This window comes from Astatotilapia calliptera, chromosome 10, assembly GCF_964374335.1.
Source record: "Astatotilapia calliptera chromosome 10, fAstCal68.1, whole genome shotgun sequence".
Taxonomy (NCBI): domain Eukaryota; kingdom Metazoa; phylum Chordata; class Actinopteri; order Cichliformes; family Cichlidae; genus Astatotilapia; species Astatotilapia calliptera.
The window spans coordinates 28,481,116-28,502,973 of record NC_137431.1 but is presented as its reverse complement, the minus strand read 5'-3'; the positions used below and the strand labels follow the sequence as shown (position 1 = coordinate 28,502,973).

Sequence of the window (21,858 nt, the reverse complement as noted above, 5' to 3'; positions counted from 1 at the left end):
CGGCTCGGCAGCCCTGGACACAGAGGCCGTGTAAATCATACGACAAGTAAGTAACAGGATATCGAATCTACCGAGATTTAACTCGCTGATCGCCGACTCTCCATCTCCGGCAGCCCTTCACACAGCACCTGCCTGCCAAGGGGGAGAGCAGCCTGAAGCGGCTTAAAACAGCACCCTCACCTGAACCGAGGCCTCTCCCGTGGCAACGTGGGTCTCTCTCGGGTCCTCCTCCGCAGGGGGGGAGCGGGCGAGGGAGGAGGGGGATCCAGCCGGTCCGGCTCTCGCTCTCCGGGGCTAGGGGGGGTGGGGGCTGCTGGGATTCCTCTCCACGCGCTCCCTGGTCCGCCGACGGAGCTCCTCTCTCCTCCTCTCCTCTCCTTACCCAAGCAGCGTCAAGCTGCGGATGGAAAACGAGAAGTTCCGCTCTCTTGATTTCAAAATAAAAAAATGTAAAAAAAAAAATGTACACACATGACCTGTAATATAGCCAGCGAAACAGTAGGGGGCGCCATAAAACAACCCCCAGCCCCTAATTAAGATGACCAGGAGCTTAACGTTTACTTCTAAAAAATGAATTAATTACAAAATAAAAATATGTAATTTTTCGCACATTATATTGTGTATTATATTGTGTTTGATTTAAATAAAAGGACACTTAGTCTTTAGTTCCTTGTCCTTTAGTCTTTCTTTCACCAAAGCAAATTTTGCCCATAAGTCGCTAGCAAGTGCATGCTAATTGGTACATTGTGCCATTTCCAAGCCATAACTCGACTCAAAGAGCAGTTAAACCATAACATTAACTACTAACTGAGTAGAAGCTGATTACCGTGGTCGAAGGCGACTGTTATCAAGATGGTAAAAATATCCTGGACAGGTGCCAGCTTCATGCCTGAAATCAAAATGGCAGATACTGTGACGTCCATAGAGACAGGTATTTTTACTTCCCTATTCGTCGGCTTAGTTATTGATATTTTAACTTTGAATTATTGTCTGTATATATTGCGCTTTTGGGATCTTTTAAAGTGTTTATCTTGAACTGACAACTTTGGTTACACTCCGTACTCACTTCTGTAAAACACCAAATTTTTAGCTGAATTTCCTTTTCTACCTCATTTTCCACATTTAGCCGACTTTTTCTCGGGAAGAAATAGCACCTGATTTGTTAGTTCTACCAGAGGGTTTGTTAACACCGCGCTTCAGTGCGTTTTATTTTGAAGGTACAAATGGGAAATTGTGTATCTCCTTTGCTTCCTCGTAACGGGAATCCTCAATATTGGGCTGTACACAGTGCGCATGCGCTCAGTTAACGGGCCTGCTGTAATCCCCTTTGTCACAAATAACAAGAGGACGCAATCTGCTGTAATTAAGGAAACCTATCCGCCCAATTACAGGTTTCCACTTATGTAACAGTTAAGGTCATTAAAACAAAAATAAACACAGCTAGGTTTATTTGATATTTCTCTTTACAAATTAAAACACAAGATCTGTGCTTTGCAAAGTGCAATCGTGCAGTCGTTTCATCAAAAAAGCAACAAATTCACGCAGTAAGCCCTCAATTTCAAATGTAAAGCAAAAGTATTGGCGAGGAAACTTAATATAACAATTACCAAGTATTAAAAAGAAGATGATGATGAGATATTAATAGTCTTCACGAACTCTGCCATTGCTCATTTAATTTCCTTATTAACTGACTGATTTTTGAAAAACAGAAAAATAGTGATACGTGACCCAGAGTCAAAAGTGACATCATTGTGCATCATTTGTGTTTTAAAACCAAATCTTAAAAATTATAAGTAATAACTATTTAAAAATAAAACGGAACCGCCTCACGTTTCAGGAGTTTTGGAGCTTTTTGCGTGACAAAAGCATCACTGGATTTCAAAAAACAAACAAACAAACAAAAATTAAAATTAAAATATTTCGCTCTTGATGAATTAACATATGAGCAAAAACGTTGGAGCTTAATAGTTGTTTTATTTTTCCTTAAGTTTTCCTGAGAGTACAGTACTTAGTTACATCAAGCCCGTGCAAGCTTACCTTACCAGTGAGAAACTGAGGTGAATTATACCTCCACAAGTGCGTGTAAAGGAGGGTTTTTTTTAAGGTGATGGATTTTCATATGCACACTCACTGCTGTGTAGATTCCAGATTTTTTTGCTGAGGCTCTGGCACCATCTGCTGTTCAGTGACCACCTTTATAATGCTGCTGGGAATATCATTTATCTACAGGTGAACAAGCTGCCTTTAACGTGAGCCTCAGATTTAATGATGGGAAGAAAAACAACAACACAATTTTGTTAAACAAAATCTAATTCTAAGTGCTCAAAATATCTCCATGTTTAATGAAAATAAAATTTCATGGTCCCCAGAGGATGAGTGCCACTTATTTTAAGAGAACCAAGTGGCCTTTCCTCCAGCATCACTAGTTGGTCAAAGTTTTCACTGATCCAGTGAAGTACACTATATGGACAAAAGCACTGGGCCACCCACATAGGAGCTTCTTGGCCATAGAAACACATACCATGAAGCTCTCATTGCACCGTTTTTCTGCCGATGTTAATGATAGGAGGGAGTCTGGAGCTCTGCAGACACATTGGCGACTGTTAGGCACTATGCACCTTAGCACTGGTGACTCTGCTCTCCAACTACGTGGCTGGAGACTAGTTGCTGTTGCTTCCACTTTGCAATAAGTCTACTTAAATACTGTAATATCTCAGAGGGAGGACTTGTTGCAATGATTGCATCCTATTACAGCACCACACTCGAATTCTATGAGCTCTTTGGAACAACCTGTTCATTCACAAATGTTTGTAAAGGGAGACTGCATGGCAAGGTGCACCTGCAGCAATTCAAAGAGATAAATACTTTTGTCTAAATAGTGTATGTTAAAATCAGCGTGATGTATAGGCACAAAAACCTGGGACAGCTGTTGTCCCAAGAGAATCTATGCCAGAATTATTGGTGACCTCTGATTGGCCCTGGACTACAAGAGGGTACTTTTACAACACAACTGATATAATTATTACTAAAGTTCATAAAGATGATGTATTTTGGTCGCTTAATAACTTTTCACCTTGCATCAGTATTTATTGTTGGTTTTGGACCACGATCCTGCAAATTAATAATAATAATAATAATAAAAAAGAACATTTTAGATGAGCTCGAAGTTGTACTCATTATAGCAGCACTTAGCTGTAACATGTTAGATTTACTCACTATTAAATTAACTACCATACCAGAGTGTTATCCGATAGGCGAACCTTGCGTGTTTATTAACACAAGAAACTGCAACAGCCCTCCTGGCCTATAAATGGAGGCTGAAGGAAGCCTTTCATGATTAATGGTTCAAAATAAGTTTTACTTGGTTCATGCTTGATCCATCCATCAGTTCCACTCTGTCTGACACAGGGGGTAGGTGGGGTTTTTGTGCTCACATCCAGAGCCGTATACCTGAGATGATCATACCATGGGTGTTTCAAGGAGTCTGAATCTTGAGCTTTCAGCTCACAGGGATTACTTGTACATGGCTAAAATTCGAAAAGGAGTACATGTATGACTGAAAACCGGTGGTGACGAGTGAGGAGAGAATCTGACGGAGAAACCGAGGAGCACGGCACGGCGACTGGCTCATCGTCCTTCTTTGTGATGCTTCCAATGAGCACATTTTTAAACAGTGGGCTTCTTGTTTTATTCCAAACTAGCAACTGATCCCAGGAAAGTCTGGGTACCTCTGGGCTAAAGTAAACTTGCTGTAGTGCCAAATTATAAGAGACACTTTGTGTGAAAACAAAACAACTGGCAGTCTATTATAAACCTACACTGCATTCTCCACAGTCTCTTCCTGCTTGGTTACAAGGTGTAGCTTTGGGAAAAATGATTCATTGATAGCCTCTTGACACAGAATGGAGGTTTCTAGCATAACTTCACCTACTTCCTAGGTTCGTTTAGAAGAACCAAGGGTCTGAAGAGGTCGAGGCTCTAGCAACACTTGCAGTATAAACAGCAGCTTTATTACTTGACTAACGCGTTTTGGCTTGTGGTGCTGATCAAGTAATAAAGCTGTTTTTTTTTTTATCCTAGTTTAGAGTTGCTGGAGCTTCAACCTCTTTAAAGCTTCTATGAACAAAATATTTGAGTGAAGGAAGCGTACGCTGCTCTTAGCTCTGCCTGGAAACAGGCTTGTAAATGACTCCAAATATACCTCAATTGAGGGCAATTAAGAGGATTGTTAGGGCTTCCTTTTAAAAAAAAGAAATCACCTAAACTGTTCATGTGATGAAAGACAAGCCTACATGTTGTTTTATAATAAGGTGCTGTTTATTTCATCATTTCATTATTCACATCTCACAGTACACTTTCTTATAGCTTTGAATTGTAGTTTTTAACCATGTGTAATACTGACCTCAGCCTCCTCTCCCAGGCTTCCTGGCATCACTCCCACCTCTGTTCCTGGGTACATTTGGTCGCAGGGACTCGGATTCTAACTTTTTACCCAGGGCCAGAGGCTTGAGGGAGTCTGGAGCTGGCTCTAGATTGTTGTCTGGTTCAGTCCTGCAAACTGTGAAGTGCTTATCTTGTTTTGTTTATTTATTCACACAAAGTCCAGATTAAGTGTTTGATCACTTTAACTGCAGAGAGCCGCCACCATAAACAGGTTATAGCAGCCTTTGAGGGACGCGGGCGGCGCTTTATTCAACGTTCAGATGATGTGGATTTGGCATGGATTAAAAGTGGACTGCAGGTATTTTGAGTTCCTCGGCCGTTTCCTGTCAGCATGCCTTCAGAAGTGTGCAAGCACTGAGCAGGAGTGTTATAGTGGCTGCCCCGATGATGCACCACTGCATCACAAGCAGACCATTAAAGATTAACAGCCTCATCTGGACGGCAGAGGAACCCCGCCGTAACTAAAAATACTTATGATCACTTGGTGCAGACTCCCACTGCAACTGGTCTTTGTTTTTGTTTTTTTATGTCTGTACAACTTTAAGGCAGGAAGTTGAATTTTTTTAAATAGGAGTCAGTCTTAAAATTCATGCCTCCCTGCACAGGATTTTTTGTTTTTTTTAAATAAAGGACGGGGAGCCTGGAAGTATTCTAGTGTCCATCAGGCCTGATCCACTGAAACCAAAGTCAGAACAAGTCGTCCTAATGTGCTCTGCTATGCCATGTAGATGAAGGTGTTTATATCCGTCTCATCCCGCTTTATGTACTTATGGTCTATCAGCCACTCAATCTGCTCCTTGATCATCTTCTTCTGTGGTAAAAACATGTTCTTTAGGATTTCCACCAGCTCCGTCTGCAGCTGAGCGTTGTTGATGCGCTTCCTCATCTTCATTATTTGGATGATGGCCTCCTGGACGTGAGAAATGGAAAAGAGGAGGGTGGAAAAATAACAAAGCAGGTCAAGAAACTGCACTGTGAGGCTCTTTATTCACAGTAGGTGGAGTTCAAAACAATTGAAGATACACCAGCCTCTCCACCTGCATGCTGCGAGCTCATCTCTGTACCTGTGTTCTTAGTATCCTGAGCTGGACGATGCCCTCGTTCTCCTCCTCTCTCATTCGCTCCGTGGTGAGCTGCAGCCGACCGATCAGGTTGATCTTCCCCCTTTTCTGAACCTTGGAATTTTTTCTGTAAAGTTGAATTTGAAAAATAAATGCCCCGGGTCAGCGTATGGACCTGTGGTCTCAACTAAGATATCTGGTCTGCAGTGTGACCAACTATTAACACCATCATCACTGGTCTGTTCGCACTAACAGCAGTGACGCAGAGAGGCCCGGAAGAAGCTGCTAGTTGTCTAACCCTGCTTACCTAAGCTATTATTTATTTAATAGGTTTTTATTTATAATAATATTATTTGTATTACATTTGCATATATTTTTATATTACTTATTATTACTAGTTTCAAATCACAAAAATGTTATTAGACAAAAACTCTTTTTTCTCATTTATATAATGCATTCTCATTTATCACTGCAACAATTTCTTGCGTTCGTAGAAAAACTTCATAAAAAATTAAGGGAGCCTCAAGATTTTTGCATAGGGCTGCACATTTAAAGCACATCTAAGATCCTGTTCTTAAAAACAAAAGTGTTTTCAAATTAAAAAGAGAATGAAGTGATTTTGAATCTGAAATGTTCCTATTTTTGGAATATGATAATTTCATTCAATAACCTCTCAGCATCTCTAGTGTCCCTCAAGTACATCTGATGCTATAAATGTGGTAAAAGCTGAAACACATGCACAGAGCTAAACTTCCAACCACTCAAAAGTTATGTAATGGATTTTATGAGTCATTTGGAAACAACAGAGTGTGCAAAATTATATTTCTTCCTCACTAAGACCAGACTGTGTATTAAAACTTCACAGAAAGAACTAAAGAGGCAAAGTTGTGAATAAGAAGAAGAAGAAGAAGAAGAGAGGAACAGGGTGAACGTGATCACTTACATGAGAGAAAATTCCTGGTTGACATAGAATAACGTTCCTTCTGCAAAGTCTTTTGGCGAAGACACTGCCGGGTCATAGAGCAACACCTGCCTCTTGAGTTTGGGAAACGCTACCAGAGACTGGGCGAACAGAGAGGTTTAAGGAGGGAAACAGAAAATCTTGTATTAATCAAACAAAAGAACAAACTTGTTTGTCTAAGACGTGGTAGAGACAGTCATCTACAGTTCACAGGCACTTTTGTCCTCGTTGTTTACCCAGAGAGTGCGCCGCAGCTCTGCATCGGGCAGCTCAGTGGCTAATTTGAGGTTTTCAAAGCTGATCCGCTCCCTCGGTCGCTGGTTCCAGGCAAACAGCACCGCCAGCTGGAATGTGGTCACCTCCAGGTCATACTGGCCCACCTCGTTCTTAAACGTTATCTGGAGAAGTACATTTTATTTAGATTACTAAGTTCAAACAATAAAGAAATAATAGATCGCGGGAGGAGTACATGTGCACGGTCGAAACTCTCCTTTGTAAAAAGTTTGAAGGAACTGCCTGGAAAATGTTCAATACAGAATTAATATGCTAATGTGGTCACCTCAGACACACACATGCTTTTCTAACCTTGGGCAAATAATCAGAATGATGCTGGTTTGAAGGGACAGGAGCTGATTAGCTTATTTCAGACAGTGGAGAAGTGGAGAAGCTGCTGAGCTCAGTATTAGATAAAAAAGGATTATTCTAATCTGTGAAATATGCAAAGCTGCACCAGTGAAAGTTTTCCAGTAAACTGCTTTGGCCATTACAGTAACTGGAATGGTGCAATTTCACAGTTAAGTTGCTTTTGTGAGTTCCTGTGCAGACACGTTAGACTCACGATGCCGTTGGACATGAGGTGATGCCAGTGAAGCTTCCTGCCACTGTGGTTCTTCTTATAGAAGTCTTCTACCTCAGGTATCAAATCCTCCAGCTCCGTAGGGAGAGACACAAAAACCTTCTCGCTGCTCCTCGACCACGCTCCAGCATTCAGGATCTTTATGTTGACCGAGTCAGCTGCAAGGGAGCGCACCAACATGTAAACCAACAGTTTACAGTTATAGCACATCCCAGTCAAAAGTACACATTACTGCACCTTGCTGGCTGAAACCAGCTACTAGTTAGCTTAGCATAAAGAAAGTCTTTAGGCTTTTGTGTTATCTAATGTTAAAACAGTATTTGATGTCTGTCTATTTTGAACACTGTGCTCACTGTTCTCGTGGAGGATGTAGATTGCAGTGTATTGAACTGTAAGGGAAATCCCCTTTGGGGTTGTGTCTCCTCCCAGTAATTTATATGTTATGTTACTTTTTTATTCTACCCAGAAGACAAAGTCGTAGGGGTTAGCCGTTTCCCCCATTTCCAGCCTCTATGCTAAGCTAATCTACTGCTCATTAGTCTTTGTGTTTAGATTATACATGAGTGACATCAATCTGCTCATCTCAGTGGAGAAAAGCAAGAAAGTAAAATGTACTTGCTTCCCCAAACTATCAAACTCTGTCATCATTTTATTAAATAAAACATTTTCTGACTTTACCTGGTAAAGCAAGCTTGTTATGTTTATGCATTTCTTTGAAGGACTGGTTGAGGTCCTCCGACACCTTGATGTCTTGGAACATCCTCGCTAGCTTGTTGACATAGTCAGCTGGCATTCCTACTTCCTGTTTGGACAAATGACATCACAGTAAAGATTAATCAATTAATCGTGTTACTAATTGTGTCTGTGTTAATTTGCGAGCAGTTTCTCATTATGATGTTCTGTCGGTGATACTTGTGATGATAAATGAAAAGGAGACAGCCCCAGATGTCTCACTGATGAAAACATTTAGTAAACAGAGTAAGGTGAGCTTCATAGAAGGAAAAATAGAAAGTAAATGTTCCCCGTTAGCTCCTACCCTGAGCCACTCCACCATGTTCTCCTCTATCTCGCTGTCGGCTGAGATGTCCAGGATGAGCCGACGGGTCAGGTGGGCTTTGTGGTAGCGCATGAAAACATCTTTGTTCTGGACATACTTCAGGACTAAAAGCTGCAGGAAAACCGATAAATAAATTTAAATAAACACCGGTTGGAAAGGACTCAGCAGCGACTTTCGGTGTTTGTTGCAGTTTCTTGAGAATTCAAACACGTAAGAATATTTTTCTGAGTTGGCACAAATTTGTTGAGGTTATTGCTCTTTACTTCTTAACGTTCCAATAAAGTCAGAGCTTGCCTGTTTCATGTTCTTCCTGCATGTTCTCTCAAGACTTCCAGGGCAATAACTAACAGTAGATCAATGTCAGATGCAGGAATGCCATTTTAAAAACTTACAAGAACACTAAACTTACCACTTCCTTGAGCTTGGCCTCGATCTCTTCAGAGGTGAGCTTCTTGCTGAGTGGAGTCTTCCTCAGGAGCATGTCACAGTAGTTGGCTAGCAGCTCTGGACACTTGGACTCAGGCTGAGTTTTCAACCCTACCCTGTAAACGCAGGTGAGGAGAGACGAGTGTAATCAAGCTGTCATTCGGAGCTGAAGTTCATGCAGGCAGCTCTCTTACCCTTTCTGTTTCATGGGAAGCTCTAATTTAAATATCGTGGCATCATTCACAACCGCTTTATAGGCCTGCAAAGAGGATTGAAAAAAAGTTCTGAGGATATTCTAAGACAGGCACCCTACAGTTACAATGGAACAAAGTGTGACTCACTTTGTCTCTAGCAGTCAGGAAGCGTGGATCATCCTGAAAGGCCTCTTTCACCAGTCGACTGAAGCGGTTAAACAGGGTGAGCAGCTGCTCCACGTATTTCTCTGAGTCCTGCAACAAAGACCCGATGGTGCAACCACTCACTGAGATCAGGATAAAAGTTCAGATTTACATTAACCAAGCTCAAGGTCCACAAACTTACAGTACGTTGAAATTTTATCTACAGGCCTTAAATTTTATAATTTAAGCATTAAAAATCTAAACCGTTAAAAAAGGGACCATAAGGACCACAGGGACAACCTGTAATACCAGTTACAAACAGGTACAAATGCACTATTCTTAAAATTAAAAACATTTATAAAAGCCCCCCCATCTGGTTCATTTTCACACTGCACAAATTATGTAGAAAGCAATAAACTTACTCCCTGACAACACCCTTATAGTGTTTCTTAAAAGAGAAGGGACATACACTTTGAGGCCAGTGGTACCCCTCAGCCTTCGAGATTTTTTTCTTTCAAAATTCCAGGTGAATATTGCATCCACAAGATTTTTAGAAACTTTACCTCTGGACTTGAGGTCAAGTTCAAACTCGTCTGAAGTTTTTAGTAGATACACCTATGGTATCAGTTTTAAATTCCTACATCGCTTCAGTCTCGAGTTATCGCATTCACAAACTTCGATGTCCATGGTGCCCACTTGGCCTCCTGGCAGGGTGACAACAATACCCTCCGATGGGGTATCTAAGGAGTCCAAGGATTTGTGTAGATTTGGTGTACCACATCTAAATTTCTAAATTAATTTATTAGCATAAAAAGGACTGAGTGTGAGACGAGAATTTTTCAGCTTAAACAGAAGTGTGGAGGTGTAAAGTGAGGAAAATGTTTTGCAATATTAAAAAAAAACAACCAAAAAATAAAAATCTAACATGTTCTCTGTTAGCGCTGCGACAGACTGGCAACCTGTCCAGGGTGTACCCTGCCTCTCGCCCTATGGTAGCTGGGATAGGCTGCCCCCCCAGCAACCCTGACAAGGATAAGCGGAAGAAAATTGATGGATGGATGTTTAGTCTTCATGCATAAGATTAACTCATCTGCTGCACACCCATTTCTTTTCCCAACCCCAACGATCTCTCTCTGGATCATTATCAAGCTGGCGTTTTGATTAATAAGAATGACGGCATCTCAGCATTTACTGCTGTCATTGAAACGCATCTCGATGTTAATACAAACTGTAATAACCTGCAGTCTATTCTGGCTAACCTCCCACCATCACCAGTGTGGCATGTTTGTCTGTGCGACACTCACAGAGGTGATCGTCTCCGCCGACGCTACCATATCGGCCAGCCCAGCACTCATGATGTGCTCCTCCAGGTCCTTCAGCATGGGCTCGATGCCGTTGGGCACTTTGTCCATGAGAGAAAACATCAGGTGCAACTCTGTGGTGAAAGCAAAGGCATCATCCTTGCTTTTTAGAAAGACTATGACTCAGAGTTATGGAGCAGTCAACAGCAAGGAGGTGGGCAGACCCTAAAACAGATGATATACTGCAAGAAATAACTCTGTGATGCCCCAGTCTTTACCAGAATCAATACAACTTGAAAAATTAAGACTGAACTAAATCCCTAAATGTGCATTTCTGTACTAGTGACATGTCTCTAATGTTCATTTTGTAGCTACATTATAACACGAGCAGAAGACGAGCTACTTTAAAATCCATTATTGTGGAAGGCCTTTGTCAATTTCATGAATTAAACCACACACACACACAGATGCATTAATAATACGGATGGGTGGTTAATGCAGCCCAGAAACTTGACAGAGGTCTTAATCACAAAACAATTCTCCAATACAAACTTTTATGTATTCTTAAGATTTTCCATATTGGACATTTACATTGAAATCGTGCAAAATGTCTGGAAGAAAAATGCTACATAATCTCTGGGTAGGTTTAATGCACCAGGATGTGTTCATCTACAGTGAACAGCAATGTGAGCAAAAGAAAAGAACAAGATGTGATACCAGCAGCTAAAATATCAAATTGAAAACTAAATGCATCTGTGGCAACGAGCACAGACTACCTTTAATGTATAAAATTATTATTGTGATATAAAACCTCATGAATAAGTCTCAAAGCTCGGGCACAGATACAAGACTTGAAAGCCTTTTATTATTAAAAAACAAACAAACAACAAATTCATGTCTGAGTAACGAGTTTCAAATCCTTATTTTTGTTTTACTTTAACCTGAACAACTTCTGCACTTCCTGCACTCAGTCTGTGTGTTTTCAAACCAGCGCGAGAATCAGTTATGATCCACTGAATACCTGTTTTTATTAACGTTATGAAATTTAGTGTATACTATTTAACCAGTCCCCCCCCCCCTCCCCCAAGTAAAAGCTTTGGATCCCACAGGACACTCAGTTAGAACATCGAGTGCTGTGACAGACGGATCTATCGTGACGACCTTCCACCTCACACGTCGCCTTCTGTGTAAACCTCCGACTTCGTTTTAGATTAACGAGGCTGGTCATACTATCACACAGGGATGTTGTACAGATGCAGAGAGATTTGTTCAGGCTATTTTCTAGTGCAAACCTGAGCTGGCTGAGCCTTTGGTGGGAACAGTCCTGCCGTACTCACTCTCTGTCTCATTTCGTTTGATCATGCCCGGACATTCGGCTAAGATGGTCTCCTTGAACGATGTTACTAGCGCATTGACGCAACACTCCATTAACTGCAAAGATAAGCAGAGGCAAAAACACTCAGAGACAACACACGTGCAGATATCAGAAATCAGCATTTTTGGGACGATCCTTCAGCACTGTCTTTCCAAGAGTAAGAGGAGAAGACCAAACTTGGAATAAGCCCATCAAGGAATAATAATAAGAGGAAACGTGAAATAGGCTTTGCGTGAAATAACCCAAAGATTAAAGTAAAAGGAAATATGTGAAAGGAACGCCTGGCCACATCTGTATTATTCACTATACTACAAACAGCAGTTTGTAAAAACAGTAAAAACTGCAGTTCAAGGGAACTTGAACTGCTACATACTCTAAATATTTATTTGCAATCTTTTAATCACACAAAGTAAACAAGGATATTTTAAAAATATGCTTTTTGTCTTTGATTTCTGGGTGAAAATCGTGAAATATGGCAGAAACTGGCACAATATTTTTTACTGTAACTTGAAAAAGAAGAAAAAGCTTAAAAATTAAATAGAATATAAACATTTAGAGACCACAGAAATTGATGTTTATGTTTACACAATTTCAAACTAAAACAATGGAGCTTATACTAACTGCTTGTACAGAGTTGCAGTCACGTCTCGTCTCTAGGTAACGCAGGGCACGTTTCTCCTCTTCCCTCAGCTTCGAATCAGCCTGATGAAAATAAAACATATATATGCAATATTTATGCATGTTAGAAAAAGCTAAAAGCAAACATATAAAGATGAAAAGCCTGTAAGTTTTAAATGTTTATAGTTGGTATTTCACAAATATGGGATAAATAAAGGTAGTTATACCAGCAAGTAAACAGTGAGCAGCAGTTCCATTAAAATAAACAGAGAAACTGGGAAATCTGTTTTCTGGCCCAGGAGTGTTACTCACATATTTCATGTAGTTTTGGACGCCGTTCTGCTGGAGGTAGGCCGGTGCTTGTGTTCTGTAAAACCTCTCAGTAGAATCCATATACGCTTTTTCAAAGTTATCCCTGTAGATCTGCAGCTTGTCGTCGGGGTTGGAGCACAGGTTTACTGCTCAGGACAATAAAAATCATCACACAGTGAGATACAATACAATTTTTTGAGCTTGAGTGACTCAAATGTTAGTGTTAAGTGGTTAAAAAAAAGTAGTACAAAGGCTAGACATAGCAAGACTGTTGATTTGCATATCTGTGGTTTTTCATATTTTTCTCTTCCTGGTCCTGTGTTTTTTTAACAGATGGTGATGAATTACATTTTCTACTGCGCTCCATTTTCAGGGCTCGCAAAATTGCTAGCCCGATGGGCAGGGCTAAGATAGATTTTGGTCGCCCGACCAGAGATATCGCTAGCCCCGGGACGTAGGGCTAGTACTCAGAAATCCTTAAGTACTTCTGAAAAGTTTTTGTGTTTTTCTGGAAAGGCAGCTAATTTTGTGTTACTTTTCAAGTGTTTTCGTCATTTCAAATGTTAATAACTAAAGACAGTATTTTGGATTTTGTCTCACTTGGCCTCTTGGCCGGAGTTTATTCAATAAAGAAAGAAAGAAAGAAACTGAAAACTGAGTTTTCGAAAATCTCCACCCCGGCAGGAGTTTTAAAAAATCTGTTTTCAGTGAGCAAAAACATTGTTTACGTCTGGACGAAAGGCCCAAAGGCCCAAACGCATAGAAAAAGCTGCGTTTTCAAAAATACCCGAGTAGGTGTGGACATCGCCGTAAAGAGTTAGTATGTTTGGTGCATTCAGATCATTGTTCTGATTGCAAAAGCGAAGAAATACGAAGAAATGAGGGGTGACTCAAGACTTTAGTATGTATAACACAAAGAGTATTTCCGGTAGTCCAAAAGGTGTGAAGCAGACCATCTCCAGTTGTTGTGCATTCATAAACAATGTCTGTCATGTAGAACAGGAGGCCTCAGCCTCAATACCAAGCTGCTGAAACCAAAAGCTACTACGCTGTCATTCACGAGCAGTCATATTTTCTACCCTTTCTGATCTATGACTGGACAAACAGAACCTTCAGACGTCGCCTGCAGGATCCAAACAAAGGCTTGAAACAGGTGTGTCTCAGTTTTTCTCACCGTATGACTCCCGCACTCCGATGACCAGCTGTGAGTCAAAGGCCTCCCCCAGCCTCTCGGCGTGGACGAGCTTCATGGCACTGTCTTGTAGCCTGTTTTTAATGTTGGAGAAAATGGACTCGTTCCATGTGTCAAGCATGAGCTGCAGTGAGCATAGAGAAAAAGTGTTAAACACAAACATGCACACTGACGAATGTTTCTTTGGATCACAGTAAAAAGACAGAAACAAACAAACCCACTCACCTTGCGGACGATGCTGTCCTCCATGTTGGACTTCTTGTTGCTTCCTTGCTTACCCATCAAAGTGATCTCCAGCTGGCAGAAAGGTTTGGGCAGAATGTCACACTGTGTGAAGAACTTCCTCCACTCCACAATGTACGCCTTCAGCAACGCCGTGTCATCTTGGTGACTAAGCACCCGCTAAGAAAAGAAGAGAGACACAAGTTAGGGTCAGTTTGCACCTGCAGAAATAAATTGGTAGCCGATATTTAAAATTAAGATACACCTTAAAGAATCAGCACGAACACTGATGAGAAATTTAAACTGATGTCAGAACAGAAAGTATTTTTTAAATAAAAAAAACATAGCCTGTATCTATCATTCAAATAGACACAGATAATTTGAAATCTCTGTCATAACATTCATCCAACAATTAATGGAGCAGTTCCCAAAACGGTCAGCTAACAGGTAAAAAAAGGAGAACTTACACAAAACTTTGGGGAACAAGTTGATAAATCTCAGTTTGAAATTGAGACTAGGCTAGATTTTACTAAAGTTCTGTAATACTTATATCTTTTAAGTATTTTTATTACAAATGCCACTCCATATTAGAGAAAAAAAAATCTGTTAAAGGGAAACCTACTCTTTAAACGCTGGATGGAGGAACTCATTTCAGCGTGACTTTAAAGCTCTGAGTACTAGAGAGCAGAATGCCGTCCGGCCTGACCGGGTCATCTGTCAGGGGAAGTTGGCTAATGTTGGACGATGATGCTGCCAATTAAGCATAAAGGGGACTCTCAAAACCCAAATGTCCCTTCTGAGAGAAGAAAGGAGCAGTTGATCTTCAGAGGACTGTGTGAAAGTGTCAGCTAAGGCAGTGGGACCAGGTTTTTCTGCTACTGTAAAGTAGAAGCAACCTCACAAATAACTGAAAGTCTATGTGTGCTGCAAAAATGATCAAAAGAGGAACTCATGACATGAATCTATTTTGTTCATTGAAACAGGGGCTGTACAACAAAGAAAGCTTAAATTATAAAATATATTTTTTTCCATATCTAGCTTCATTTATTCCAACAACAGCAATCAGACTAGCTACAAGCAGACGGACGTGAAAGATGCAACAGTGGCAGCGTGTCAACAATCACAACCATGGACAGGTGTAGTGGCCGCAGAGTCACACAAAACAGTGGTCTGAGATGAGAGGTTTGCAATGGTTGCTTTGAAGAAAGGATCATTTGCTGTCAGTTGTCTTCTTCAAAGCATCTTAGGTGTGTCACAACGGAGTTAAAACACCAATAAGATGCAGTCGGTCTGCTACTCATCTGTGACTGAATGAGGTTACGTTTGCAATTATATGCAATCTGTCTACGAAGATAAAGTGATTAACTGTAACAAATTGACAAAAAGTGCAAATTTGTTGCTGTCTGCATCCACAGAAATTCATGTCAACTACTTACATTCAGTGTCCAGCCAGAACCCCGTAGATACAAATCAAAAATTGCTCAACAAATAATGAAGCAGTTTCTACAATACGGCAATTTATTGTGAAACTATAATGTTGCTTTTATACAGGAATATACCCAGAATACAACAAGCTGAGTGGAGTCCACGACTGCAAAGAGACCTGTTGCAGACTCAGATTGATGGTAATGTGAAGGCATCTGTCTGCATTTACAAATTAGACAGCAAACCTTTCCCAATCTGTGTGAGAGTGACTGCAGTCAATATAAGTCAAACTGTGACTGTTTAAAGACATGTTGCCTCCCCTAGGCAACCTGTGCAATCACCTTGCGATCAAAAGTAATTGTCTGGGATCGAGGATATTTGCTCGTTCAACCTCTGTCTAGAAAAGTTCAGTGTAATCACTAGGAAACTTCCCATTCTTCCTAGTCACATAGCCACAGTAAAGGAAGATAAAACTACAATATTAGAAAAATGCAAAGATCTTAAACAGGAAGGCTTTCTCATCTACTCAGATAGATACAAAAACATTTACAAAACGCTAAAATAAGTCACAAAATATACTTGAGTGTTGGGTAAGATGCTTGTATATGCTGTCCAAGCAACATGTATGTGTAGGAAACACTGAACTTAAATGAACTGGAAGACAAAAAGCTTACTGCTTGTGCTTGTTTGATGAAATCTAATATGTCCTCTTTGAGGGCCTGGTGGATCTTAGCTGGACCTTTGTCGTCCCACAGGCACACAGCATGGACATCTCTGTAGAAGCAAAAAAAGGAGTCACATCATCACATCTAAAAACCAAAGCCTAAGGTGAAAGCGCAGAGGTAGAGTCACCGAAAACTTACGAGAACAGGTCAAACCACTGTTGTTTGGTGACGGACTCTTGCCGCAGGAGCTTCAGTACTATGGGGCGCATCAGGTCCCATTTATCTTCAAACTGAAGGGAGCCTTTGTTCTGGAAACAAGCAGGAGAGGAGAAGAGTCAAATTATATGACTCACTAAAACAAAACTTTAGGGTGAGCTACAACTCAACATTAATCTGCTTTCAAACACCTGGCAATTTAAGATTATTTATATGTATATATAAGTTTCACTTTCTCAGCTTTCTGTTTTTCTCTGTGAAACTTTCTCAGCTTTCTGTTTTTCTCTGTACAATGACAAAATTTTGAGATGGAGGTTTCTTTTTGACAACACAGATGAAAGGGAATGGGAGGCAGTGAGAGGAGAAGCAGAAATGCAGAATCTTCCCCACAGAGAACAATCACTTGTGATGACTTATCAAAATGGACAAAGCTGCCCCTCCTCAGCCACAGACTAAAACATGACTTCACGGGCCGACCATAAAGCCTGATTTAGGAATTGCAAAACACCATCACCATTCCTGGAAAACTGCTCTGACCTCAGTGTCCTGACAATACGTTTTCAGTGACAGAGTCTTTGTCTTTCCCTGGTAAGCAGAAAAAGCCTTAATATAGATGATCCAACAACAGGAAGTCTGAACCTTGTACTTCTGTACCACATATAAAATCTGCAAGTAGGCTAAATCTGCATATCAGATCCTCCCTGTTTCTTAACAACAAAACTGTGAAGTCTGTTAACTTACACACTCTGACTTAAATCGGCTTTATTCTTATATTGCTTTTCAGTTTTACTGACTTTCATTCAGTGCTCTTCCCCTCTCTTCTGATTGGTCAGATGCTGCCAACTTCACCTCATAACTAGAGTGATAAACTCTGTACTTATCGAGTTGTGAAGCAGATTTGTGTGACCACTCAGCCTGATTGATGATGTTAGGTGAAGTGAAGCCAGATAAGGAAAGATATCTCAGATGTGTTGAACTTGTTTTGCAGTGGAAACCCCAGGAAGCTTAAAGGACTGGATGCTTGTTCAATTCACAGTGTTAAGATTTGTACAAAAAGTCAAAATAAAAGCATTTGGATTTTAATTTAATCTCAGCTGTTTTTCATTTTGATGGGTCATATAGTGACTCATTCAAGACACGCTGCGGTGCTGATGGACTTTTGATATGTCTGATATTATTAATGCCAGTGCTGATATTGATTCAGTCTGCAGTGTGTTAGCTTTTTTGTTTCTTTTTTGTTATATATCATTCAAAAAAAAAAATACATAAAAAAAGACAAGTTTTTAGAGTGGTAATTATTGCACAATGACTTGATAATAGTGCAAATGAAATAGACTAAGGTTAGACTACCAAAACTACCATCTAGTTGCACAGTTTAATTTGTGGCTATATAACATTTTATTACTTGTTGATTACCTTGTGCGGGTTCTCTGCATCAAACTAGTTTAAATACCTTTATGATTTTAGTGTAGTTGGTCACAAATCCTGGGATCATAACAACCCTAATATTTAAAATAATGCGGCTGATCAACTATGCTAGTGTTTTACTGTTTTTTTTTTTAACCTCTTGTGCCAAGGAAACCAAGAAAAATAACTGATGTGACAAGAAATAAATATCTGCCTCTGACATTAGCAGACATCAATCACCAGTATATCACAGTTTCTCTGGCAATCATCAAAAGAGTTTTGGCCTTCCCTACAGCTGGACCAACCACCGTAGGTACATACAGGCTATTCCAGTTTCTTACTTTTTTGCATATTTGTCACACTTCAATGTTTCAAATTATCAAACACATTTTAATATTAGAGAAAGATATTTGATATAAGATCAAAACCTACCTGGCCCTATATGAAACAGTAACTGCCTCTTAAAGCTAATAACTGGTTGTTCCATGCTTGGCAGCAAAAACTGTAATCAAGCATTTGTGATACCTGGCAATGAGTCTTTCACATTACTGTGGAGGAATTCCTCCCACACTTCTTTGAACAATTGTTTTAATTAGGCCGCATTGGGGGGTTTTCGAGCTTGAACGGCCTGTTTAAAGTGAGTTCAAAGCATCTCAATTTGATTTAGGTCTGGACTTTGCTTAGACCACTGCAAAACCTTCATTTTATTTCTTTTTTTGAGCCATTCAGAGGTGGACTTGCTGGTATGTTTTGGATCATTGTCCTGCTGCATAACCCAAGTGAGCTCGAGTTTTAGGGCAAAAACTGATGGCTGGTGATTCTCTTTTAGGATTTTCTGGTAGAGAGCAGGATTCATGGTTCTACCTGTACAACTTCCTGAAGCAGCAAAGCAGCCCCAGACCATCAGGCTGACACCACCATGTTTGACAAATACTTTATCACACAACTGTATGTGGCCTATTTCTTGCTTTTAATTTGATTAATATGCACAAACACAGGTTGATCTCAAAATAGTCTGCATAGCTTTTTTCACCCTCTGGTGTCCCATTTCTCCTTTTACCTTTCACATTTTGTATTTGGATGACCTTTTGTTGGCAATAAAATAAGAGGAAAACAACGAATTTTCTTACTTTTTACTAGATCATTTCATAAATGCAAGAAAACATGGCACTATGGTAAAGAAGTAAAAAGCTAAAGGACCAGATAATCATAAACAGCTCACTGCAGAGTGGTCACATGTAGCAGATTTAATTATTTACACCTATCATTAACCTTGCGTGTGAAGGCCTTCATAATAAAGATCCACACAGATTCTGTTTTGGTCAAAGAATGTTCATCTGACAGTAACTGTTGAGAATCACTGAGTTATTTCCCTACTGAATAGACAGTTTTTGCATAGACTGCTGCTGTCACTTAACTATACCTAGCCTTCAGCTCTAGCCTGTGTCTGCTCACATCCATAGGTGTCTGACAAGCGAAGCTTTGTTAGCGAAACAGCAGCTGAAGATTACAGGAGCCACCAGAGCAAACAGCAGCTCCAGGCAGCCTTTAGCTTGGCTGCAGATTCCTGAGCCACTGACAGGTAGAGGATATGAGACCTGCACCCAGCGCGCACACACACACACAGACTGTGGTTGTATTTTAACGCAGGCTCATTAGAGAATACATCCCTGTGACTCTGCAGCTCCCCCGTATCTGCCGTTTCCCTTCACATTTAGCAGTGTTGTAGCTTTTCTGTGTAGCCAGCTAAATCACTGATAAGTGGCTAATGTTAGCCAGATGCAACTTAACTGCTCCACGCTGAAGTAAACACCGACGGGACGGCCGTAAACGGGTGCAGCGTGCTGTTCGTTAACACCGGAGCTAAACGCCCACAGCACACTGCACACATGACAAGCAATTCCACGGACGCTGAGTACAAATAATTGAATCGAAGTGGATCCTACCTTTAGCAAATTAGACGTCGCCATGTTCCCTCAACTTATCCTCTCGTAAAATCTCGCGCGAACAACAAGACCTACGAAGATTAACCTTATCGAAATATCGCTGTTGTTAGGGAAGCTTTTGTTTTTTAAATAGAAATGTTTTAAGGACAAAAGTATCATTTTAACCACTTTCTTTTACATATAGATGTACTTTATTAATATGTATTAATAAAGTAAAATTATGTTTATTAATATTTACGTGCATTTATTTACGTTTTTTGTTGTTCCTTAAAGCTCAGCCTATGTCAGAATGTCTTTTTGTGGTGCTCATTTTACGTTTGTTGTATAATTTATTCTCACCTTCATTAATAACAGTATTTAACAACGCTCTGTAGTGGAACGTTTATAGTATCACATAAAAGGTTTATTTTTAGTTACAGTTAGTTTATAATGTAGCCATTAAGAAGTATTACTTGTTAAAGTATATGTTATGGTTTTCATGTTTCCTGCACTCTCCTTCTCCTAAAACTTTTTTGTTTATTTTTATGTTTTTGATTTGTGTGTGTGTGTGTGTGTGTGTGTGTGTGTGTGTGTGTGTGTGTGTGTGTGTGTGTGTGTGTGTGTGTGTGTGTGTGTTTTTCTTCTTCTTACAGCAACATTAGTGTAGTAAGTGTAACGGAGGCTTTGATTTTATTGTCATTCGTAAATTGTTGGGAATTAATCCACAGTGGAAGTCTCATTTTAACAGGTACAATCAATTTTTGGAGTGTTATTGTGTGTTCCCAAATTTGTAAGGTCACATCGAACGAAAAAAGGCACTATGAGATTTAATCATAGTTTGTACCTGACCAAAATATTTGAATTATTTTAAATGATTTGTGTGTTTTGTTTGTTTTGTTTTGTTTTAACATAAAATGATTTTTAAAAATTAATCATATTACAACATTGTAGAATAAACAGATTATAGACATTAGCTAAAATATTCTCAGGCTGAATATTATTTATTTATGTTCACAAACAACATGAGCAAAGTGTAATTTGAGCAGGTATACTGCACTACTTTTGCCAACCGTAAGGGATTATAGTGAAAATGTGGCGGCCCTAGATCTCCTGTGTCATCTTTACCATACCTCCACAAAACATTCCTTTTGCAAGTTCATAAAAAATAAATAAAGAGTCTAAAAAACAAAGTCAAAGTAAATAAAAATCTTTTAGTTTGGTTAATAATTACTTTACGGTAACTTCAATCAAAAAATCAGGTACGATGTATAATCACGTTTGTGAAAACTTTTTTTGAAGTTTATCATCTGCAACTAACTGAAGTTTCTTTTTAGTTCTCTAAACCTTATAGGATTTACAGAATTTATGCATTTAGGACTAATAAAGCACAAAAAAAATGGTTCCTGTACAATAATGTATAACAAATACAGCTAATCAGAGACATTAGAAGGTATTTTCTGCCATACTGAACCACATAGCACTACCTCTGCTGTTTTACTTCACTTTCACTGCCTTGTAAATGATATGTAGGAAAAGTAAAAGGAAACATTTGCCACATATCACACTGAGTGCAGAACTGGAGATAGGAAAATGTTTGTACAGTCTCAGGGCCAGTTATTGTTTCACTGTCAGCATGGTCTTTATTATCATTCCTTCCCTGCATGACATGAGGGAGAGAGGAGAGAAGTACAACAACATTAATAAAAAAAGGAATTTTGCTCAGTCACTGCTGGGATTTTTCCATGACAAGATCATCCTGAGGAAAAAAGAAAAGCTTGGAGAAATCAAACCTACATTCTTTGAGTAAGAATGTAGGTGTGATTTATAAAGTGAAGTGCTGGGGACATTTCCTATCCTGTACTTAGACACATTATACTGTTACTGTATAATACTTTCTCCACTCTGGTGACCATATAGGAAATATGACCAATTAGACATTTGCTGCATACCTCATGAATAAACAAACCCGCTAATAGCGATAAAACATTACTTTTAATACAAACTTCTGTGTTGTCTACAAATGTTTTATATTAATTATAGCCTACAAATGAAGCGGGA

At 39.8% G+C, this 21,858-nt stretch overlaps 2 protein-coding genes across 4 annotated transcripts in view; both read right to left on the bottom strand.

Annotated features, from left to right (window-relative positions):
• Positions 1-1,372, bottom strand: part of capn5b (calpain 5b) — a 59,600-nt gene extending 58,228 nt beyond the window's left edge. Inside the window, exons 1-2 of one of the 2 annotated variants that reach the window (XM_080307597.1) lie at positions 827-1,372; positions 181-397 (exon numbers count right to left, since the gene is read on the bottom strand). The gene's annotated coding sequence lies outside the window, so the exon portion shown is untranslated. Of the gene's footprint in view, positions 1-180; positions 807-826 lie in introns of those variants that run through there. The other variant, XR_013911929.1, reaches the window with a different exon arrangement.
• A 2,926-nt stretch (positions 1,373-4,298) lies between these two features.
• Positions 4,299-19,910, bottom strand: LOC113030685 (cullin-5). 2 transcript variants are annotated; one of them, XM_026182342.2, is made up of 19 exons: positions 19,822-19,910; positions 16,451-16,560; positions 16,262-16,361; positions 14,166-14,342; positions 13,923-14,064; positions 12,749-12,894; positions 12,440-12,520; positions 11,736-11,874; positions 10,447-10,577; positions 9,146-9,253; positions 8,999-9,063; positions 8,788-8,920; positions 8,358-8,489; positions 8,000-8,123; positions 7,304-7,479; positions 6,702-6,863; positions 6,448-6,566; positions 5,508-5,631; positions 4,299-5,353 (listed from the first exon to the last, which is right to left on the bottom strand). In XM_026182342.2, exons 1-19 carry the CDS (start codon positions 19,843-19,845, stop codon positions 5,159-5,161), a joined length of 2,388 nt encoding a protein of 795 aa, XP_026038127.1. In that variant the 5' UTR covers positions 19,846-19,910; the 3' UTR covers positions 4,299-5,158. The 2 variants fall into 2 exon arrangements, with proteins under 2 accessions (XP_026038127.1, XP_026038128.1); XM_026182343.2 differs by having other exon boundaries at positions 11,781-11,874.
• Between the last annotated feature and the right edge of the window lie 1,948 nt (positions 19,911-21,858).

Bases quoted from the DNA above. Each gene is read 5' to 3' on its own strand.
- LOC113030685 (XM_026182342.2), bottom strand. From the start codon at position 19,845: ATGGCGACGTCTAATTTGCTAAAG. The intron at 16,561-19,821 runs GTAGGATCCACT...GCTTGTTTCCAG, and splicing joins CGACGTCTAATTTGCTAAAG to AACAAAGGCTCCCTTCAGTT. The intron at 8,921-8,998 runs GTAAGAGAGCTG...CTGCGTTTACAG, and splicing joins CTTCCCATGAAACAGAAAGG to GGTAGGGTTGAAAACTCAGC.